This window comes from Elephantulus edwardii, unplaced genomic scaffold, assembly GCF_000299155.1.
Source record: "Elephantulus edwardii isolate Elephantulus edwardi_28Jun2011 unplaced genomic scaffold, EleEdw1.0 scaffold00036, whole genome shotgun sequence".
Lineage (NCBI taxonomy): Eukaryota > Metazoa > Chordata > Mammalia > Macroscelidea > Macroscelididae > Elephantulus > Elephantulus edwardii.
In genome coordinates, this window is record NW_006399786.1 from 16,289,214 (window position 1) to 16,297,264 (window position 8,051).

The 8,051-nt window shown below is 36.6% G+C and overlaps 1 protein-coding gene across 1 annotated transcript in view; it reads right to left on the reverse strand.

Annotated features, from left to right (window-relative positions):
• Positions 1-8,051, reverse strand: part of DPY19L4 (dpy-19-like 4 (C. elegans)) — a 59,769-nt gene that overhangs the window by 31,126 nt on the left and 20,592 nt on the right. Inside the window, exons 4-6 of the mRNA XM_006884581.1 lie at positions 7,188-7,278; positions 6,810-6,931; positions 6,566-6,711 (exon numbers count right to left, since the gene is read on the reverse strand). Coding sequence (XP_006884643.1) covers positions 6,566-6,711; positions 6,810-6,931; positions 7,188-7,278 — 359 coding nt within the window. The remainder of the gene's footprint in view (positions 1-6,565; positions 6,712-6,809; positions 6,932-7,187; positions 7,279-8,051) is intronic.

Genomic DNA, 8,051 nt, shown 5'->3' on the forward strand with positions numbered 1-8,051 from the left:
GGTTGGGAGGGGAGAAAAGTGCAACAATGAATGAATGGAAATCCAAAGTCTCTGTAAATTTTCATTTAAATTAATAATAATTTTTAAAAATTTTAAAATAAAAAATGAGAGAGTAGCATCTAGGATCTTAAAGGCTTTGGGTAGCCATCAAATAAAAAACTGCAAGTCTCTACTTTCCATGAGTAAAACAGTAACAAGGTAAACAAAAGTACACAGAAGAAACAAATCTGTACAAGCCACAACTTTCTCTGCCTTGACCGCAGAAGAACTAGACAGTATCTGGCTACCACTATAGACCACTCAGACTTGGACATAATAGTTGGTCTAGGATATCATGGGAGAAAATGTAAAATTCTTCCTTTCAAAAAAAGAAAAAACTAGACAAACTGGGTCAACCAAGTCAATCCTCTGAGATCATCCTTTGGCAAAACTGCAGAGTGGCACACAAAGTAAAAAGGTAGTTTACTCCTAAGAATGTTGATCTACCGAAAAACCACTACATGAACCCAAAAGGTCAAATGATGAGACATGAGCAGACAGGAAAACTAGAGCACCACAGAGGGAACAACCTGAACACAATGCAAGAGAATGCTAACCCACTGTGATTAGTGGCATTAGTAACAGCATATATGCCACACTGAAAAATTTGTGTGGCTATTGTCACATGGGAACCTAACATGCTGTGCAAACTCTTAACAAAATCTTATGTTAAAGCTTTAAGTTTTTTTTAAAAAGGGGGAGCTGTTAAGAAAATGAAAAGACAATTTGAAGACAGAAAACCCAGTAACGGGGAAAATTTGCAAATACATTTTCAAATAAGCACATGAAGATACGCACATAATTAGTAACTAAAGAAATGCAAATTAAAACTGATGCACACACTAGATTGGTTAAAATTTAAATGACTGATAAAAACAAGAATGAGATAGCATCCACCACAGCAACAAACAATAGCAAAATTCAACAGAGCAGCAAACAACAAATGCTGGTGAGTGAGGTTGTGGAGAGACTGGAACCCTTTATTCACTGCTGGTAGGAGCGTCAAACAGTGCAACCACTATGTAAGAAGTTACAATATTTTCTTAGAAAGAGAAACACCATTTGAGTCAGCAATTCCACTATTGGGAATATACCCTAAAGAAACCAGACCCATCATCCAAAAGGATGTATGCACACCCACGGTTAGTGCTATGTTCGTTATTCACAACAGCAAAGAGAGAGAAGCAACTCAAGTGCCCATCAACAAACGAAAAGATAGAAAACTATAATAGAGTCACACAATCAAACAGTGAATAACTGAATCAACACTGAATAACAATTAACTCAAAAAATTACACAACATGGGTGACCCTGAGAGACATTGTTGTTGCTGATGTTGTTTTGTGTCATCAAGTTGCCTGTGACTCATAGCGACCCAAGTACAACAGCTCTAAACCCTGCTCTATTCTGAGCCAACCTTATTATCTTTGACACACCTACTCCCATTATCCCAGTCACTGAATCAATCCATCTCATTCAGGGTCCTTCTCTCTTGTGCTATTCCTCCACCCTTCTATAAGTATGATATCCCTCTCCAACAACTGGTCCTCCTTGCAATATTCCCAAAGTATGTCAGACAGAGCTTCAGCATTCTTGCCTCCAAGGAGCAGCCTAGATTCACCCTCTCCAGGACGAACCTGTTTGTTTTCTTAGCAGTCCATGGTATTTTCAATAATCTTCTCCAGCACCACAGCTCAAAGGCATCAACTCTCCCTTTATCATCCCTAGTCATTATCCAGCTTTCTGATGCATAGTACTTAACTGCAAAGACCATGGCCTGGATCAAGCACACCATAGTCTCCAGACTGACATCATTACTCTTCAGTACTTTGGAGACTTTTCCAATGCAATGTCTTTTGATTTCCTGGATGATGGTACCAAGAGTGTTGATTGTAATGGAGAAAGGTGCAACAATGAATGACTGGAAACCCTAAGTCTGTGTAAACTTTCATTAATTTTTTTAAAAAAGAGTGTTGATTGTGGAGTCAAACAAACTAAAGCTGTTAACAATCTCAATCTCTTCACCAACAATCATGATGCTGCCAATGAGACCAATGAGTAGTAAGAATCTTTGTTTTCTTGATGTTGAGCTTCAATCCATATTGAAGGCTGTAGTCCTTGACCTTCTTTAGGTCCTCCTCAGTTTTAGCAAGCAAGGTTGTATCATCTGTACAATGTAGATTGTTAATGAGTCTTCCTCCAATCATGAGGTCACATTCCTCCTCACAGAGCCCAGCCTCCCAGATTATTTGTTCTGCATATAGACTGAAAAGGTATCAAGATAGGGCACATCCTTGGTGTGCAAACTTTCTGATTTTAAACCATGCAGTGTTTCCATGCTCTGTTCTGACGACTGTCTCCCGGTCTAAGTACAGGCCTTGCATAAGCAAATTCGAGCGTTCTGGAATTCCCATTCTTCTCTGTTAGCCAGTTTTTTGTGATCCACACAGCAAAATGCCTTTGCATAGTCAATGAAACACAGATAGACATAACTCAGGCACTCTCTGCTCTCAGCCAAGATCCATTTAACATTAGCTGTAATATCCCTAGTACCACGACCTCTTCTAAACCCAGCCTGCACATCTGCCAGTTCTCTGTTGATGTGCTGTTACAGTCATTTCTGGAAAATTTTCAGCAGAATCGTGCTCACATGTGATACTGAGTGAAATGTCTCAGTAACAAAAGGACAAATACTGCATAATATCATTGTAATAAAGTAAGGCTGACACGGGACGGGGGAGGGAGGTATTAGGAGCAAACTAGGAAAATAATGGATAAATAATGAACACTGCACTGAACAAATGGAAAAAAAAGAACTGTTTAAAAGGAATATATATTCCCAGAAGTGCATGGTTCAAATCCACCAGATGCTCTGCTGGAGAAGGAGGAACAATCTCCTCCTGTACCAGTCAGATCCAGTTTGATGGTACACGCATAAAAAAATAATAATAAAAAGGAACATATACATGACTAGGCATTATATGTATGACAATAGTTTTAAAAAAAGTGCATTTCAGAGTAGGTAACTGTGTAATAATGAATGAGTATTTTTTTAAAAAAAGAAAGTGAACTAAGGGTGAGGGAAGGAAAAGGGAAGAAAATGTGCAATAATAAATGAATAAAAAGCCAACTTTTCTGTAAACTTTCATTAAAATCACAATGAAAATAATAAAAAAATTAAGAAGAAAAAATACAGATAATAGTTTCAAAAGTATTCTTACATTCTGCTAGTAGAAATGTCAAATTATACAATTATATCGGAAGTCAGTAGTAATTTCTTAAAATGTAAATATGTGTCTACCATAGTCCAGTTATTCTATGGCTAAGAATTTACCCAAGAGAAATGAGAGCATATGTTATACAAAGACCTGCCCACAAATGTTGACAGCAACTTTATGGGTAACAAAACAAAACTGGAAAACTACTCAGACATCCATCAACAGCTGAATAGATAAGCTAACTGATATTTCCATACAATAGAAAACTACTTATCAATAAGCGAGAATGAATTATTGATACATGCAATATATATGACTCTCAAAATACTTTTGCTTAGTGAAAATCAAGCAAAAAAAATGCCTTGATATCACTTCTAGGCAAGTCTAGGGAAAAAACCACACTCATCTATAATAATAGACTAAGATCCTTGGTTCTTTGTTCTATGAGGGCAGTGGGACAACAGTAAGATGAGACAAGAAAAGGAAGATGGAGAATTATAAAAAAGACACACACACACAAAAAAAGACACAAAGAAGGAAGCTCTGGTGGCCTAGTGGCAAGAAGCTGCACTGCAAACCCAGAGGTATGTGGTTTGAATCCACCAGATGCTCTGTTGGAGAAGGAAAGGCAATCTCCTCCTGTACCAGTCAGATCTGATTTGACGGTACACACAAAAATAACAAAATAAATTTTTTAAAAAAGACACAAAAAATATGGACATGTTTATTATACTGATTGTGTTGATGCTTCCACTGTCTAGCTACACACCTAACTTGATCAAATGATGCCTTTTCAATATGAGCACTTTATTTTATTTCAGTTATACTTTAATAAAGCTGCTGGAAATGATTAGAGAGAAATCTGACTTCCATCAATGCCTGGATTCTTGCGCAGCAGAGGTTAAGCGCTCAGCTGCCATCTGAAAGATGAGCAGTTGAGCACACCAGCCAGCCCTTGGGAGAAAGATGACAGTCTGTCAGACGGTGGTTGAGTCCTGGTTGCTCTCCACTGAGTTTCTGAAGTTGTAAATGTTTTTTAATCCAAATTTGCTTTTATTGAGCTAGTTTACCATTCATCTTGATTCAGCATGCTTTTCTTAATGCTACTTCCATCTAAAGGAGCATCCTTCTGTAAACCCTGCTTTTCCTCCGATTAGGCTCAGAGAGCACAGCAGAGCAGCCAACACACTAAACTACTGTTTGTGCATAGCTGAGGCTATAGTGATTATTTAGCATCCTGGGCATTTCACATGCATGAAGTAGGGATTTGGGCGCTGTACCAGCCATTTCTTCTTGTGTTTCCTCTTCTCCTCTTCTCCTCTTCTGAAGAGGAATGAAGGAGATCCTTGGCAAGAGGCTTGTTGGTATGTGGAGGTCACTGCCAGAAAACCTGCAGCTGTAAATCTTCGTGGAATGAGAATGCCTCCCATCCTTCGATGGACACTGGTAAGTTAAACTGCTGTGCTTTCTGTTAATAGCCCAACACTTAACCTATTGTGCCGGCAGGCGTCCTTCCCTAACATTACAGCTTTGGAAACCCTGAGGGGCAGTTCTACTGTGTCCTATAGGGGCACCAGGCATCATTTACTAGATGACAACGAATTTGGGTTTTGGATTTGGTATAAAGGTAAATATAAAGATACAAGCTAAATATGAATAAGTTGAAAATTTTCCATTTTTCATTCTATTTGTCAACTGCCTAATGGAAATGAGTACCAGAATCTATGGTTTTAACCAATGCCAAGAATTTTATATCTCAAAACAATTTTTCATGTCAAAGCCCCATATTCTTTTTCTTTTGTTATTGTTGTTGCTGTTAAATGTGGTTAACTTTGTTTTGACTCATGGCAATCTTCAGTGTACAGAACAGAACTGCTTTCAAGGGTTTTCAAGCCTATGACCCTATGGAAGCAGATGGCCCGCTCAGTTCTCTGTAGTGTCTCTGTGTGGGTTTGACCCAGCAGCCTTTCAGTAAGAAGGAAGGCATTTAACCTTTTACATGACCCAGGGACTCCAGGCTAATAATTAGATAAAATCCTTTGCACTGTTTCTGCAGCTTCTACTCTCAATCACAATTCATTAAGTAGAGCTTTTATTTTCTGGTTTTGGGGGTTTTCTGGTGCCATGACCCGGATCCTTAAGTAGAGTTTTATTTCATTATTTATCACCCTTTACCTGACTCCTTATATGTTCAATCATTTCCTCTGCACCTTTTATCTCATTTTAAAATCAGATTAAATCACTTCATTCTTTTAAAATCTACCTTAAACTCCAATACTCTCAAATTTCTACCATCTTAGCTGTAGACAAGCATTTAATCAATACACCATGAAGGGTCCTTCCGCTTACCATCCAGAGACAGCATTCTATTCAATATCAAAGAATTTACAGCTATTTTGACCACCAAAAGGAAAGGATTTACCAAAATCCAAAATAATTATAGAGTCCTCAGCTTTGTGGTTAACGTAACATGATGTAACTGATGCCTCCTACCTTCTTTTCAAAAATTTTATGTCATTGATTTTCATTAAAAAAGGCAAAATTTAAAAAAGAGGTTTACAGGAATGTCACTATGTCTGAAGAAAGAGATATAAGACTAGTTGTATCATTTTTCAATTATTGTGTGACGGATTATCATAATATACTTCAAATACAAGCTCACAAATGTAGTGACTTTCAACACAAACTCATCTCACAAAAGACAGCAGAGCAGGGTAGGATTCTCTTGTTAAGTGTCTCATTGGGCTAAAAGCAAGGTATCAGCAGGGACTGCCATCTTTCTGCAAGCTTTCTGTTGTTGACACAATTCACTTCCACTTAGTTTCATGAAAGCTAAGTACTCACTGCTATAGAGTCAGAATATACTTAAAGCTGACCTTCTAATGTGCTTTCAGTGGTTGTAAATAGCACAGGAGGAGGGTACCCATTTTTCTCTATTGGAATAGCTGGTGAATTTAAGCCACCTGCCCTTGGATTGGTAGCACAATTCTTTACTGACTATCTGAGCTCCTTTCAAGATAGCTTGGAATACCAAACTCTTCTCAGGCTTTAAATCTCTCTGATATCTCCTTTATACCAGAAAACTGTGTTTTAAAGAAGTCAAGTGATTAGATAAGGCCTACTGGACCATCTTCCTATCTTAAGGTCAACTATACATATAACATGGTCTAACCATGGGAATGACATCCTATTCATAAATCTTAAAGACTGGATGCGAAATTTTAACAGGGGCCATTTTTTTAAAACTCTGGCTACCTCATTTCAGGGGAAAAATATTGTAATAAATACAGTTAATGCACTTTTCTTACCTATTAATAATGAACCATGCAACAGTAAGCATTCCTGCTAGCCATGTTCCACTCATAAGCCAACTTGTAACAAATAAAGCAGTCACATATATTCCTTGTAGTCCAAAAACAATACCAATATAGAAATAAACTGGTTCAATAATCTCCTACATGAAATGGAGGAAGAGACAAGTTAATATGATGATACTTAATAATTTGAGGAATGTGAAAAAATAAATATTAAAGTCAAGCTAAAAACACATACGTTGCTACCAGTTGCTTGATACAAAACACTGGCAAAAAGTTCTGGATATAGAGACATTTGCTGCACTGCATTTATTGTCTTTAGAGATACAGTTTTATTATTATGCGTCAGTTCATAAACTCCTAGAGATAAAAAAAAATTCGTCAGGTTACTTATTTTGCTTTTATAATAATAAATGTTTAATTCAGATTACTAAATATTGGATTATCAAGAAAGATCCAAAACATAATACTGTATGTCATTTGTCCAATTTTCTATTAAATATAATAATCAGCAGAATCTAAACCCTGAGACAATTTTCCAAATTTAAAGGCTCCAATCTAGATGAACAATGTGTTATTTCAGAAAAATGCTATTAAAAATTCAGAATTATTATACCTCTTTCATATGAAGGTGCTTTTAACATATCTTTATAATAGGAGTAGTAAATGGCACTGTCACCCTGAAAGGTGATTTCCCGTTCAAGTTCCTTAAGGAAAAATAAAAAAGAAATCGTTATGTAAATAGCAGCGTACTAAATTTTAGCCATATCTTCCTTCTTCATTCACTAGTAAATGAACTCTAAACTTTTCAACAATCTGGCAAATATTTTAATGAAATAACTAAGGTTTAAAATGCACTGTATGTAGTATTAATCATTTATATTATTTATATTAATATAAATGTAGATGCAAAAAAAAAGAAATGTCATAAACATAGCAAGAATAAAAAAGCAAGTAACAAAGCTAGATGGCTGAAATGTTAGAAGTCTATCATAAGAAGACAAGTTTAGGAGAGCTCTGGTGGCCTAGTAGCAAGAAGCTGTACTGCAATCCGAGACGCATGGTTCGAATCCACCAGATGTTCTGCCAGCAAAGGAGGGACAATCTCCTCCTGTACCAGTCAGATCTGATTTGACGGTACACAGACACACAAAAATAATAATAAAAAAATTTAAAAAAAGAAAAAAGAAGACAAGTTTAAGAAAGCATTTTTAAGTTATTTATTTTCACACTTTCTTTTTTTTTTTATGTCAAGACACTTTATTTTTAAAACAGGTCACAACACTAACCTTTGGCCCATTCTGCCCCTGGACAAGCTACAAATGCTTGCTCAGCAGCTGGGTGCATTCTTTAGTAGCATGTGTGAAAAGTGAATAAAAATGTATATAAAACAAATATTCAAATAGTTTCCATAGGAACACAGATAAGTGTGACCCCATCGCCTAGTCTTCCATACTGTTCCATCCCACCCTACTCATAT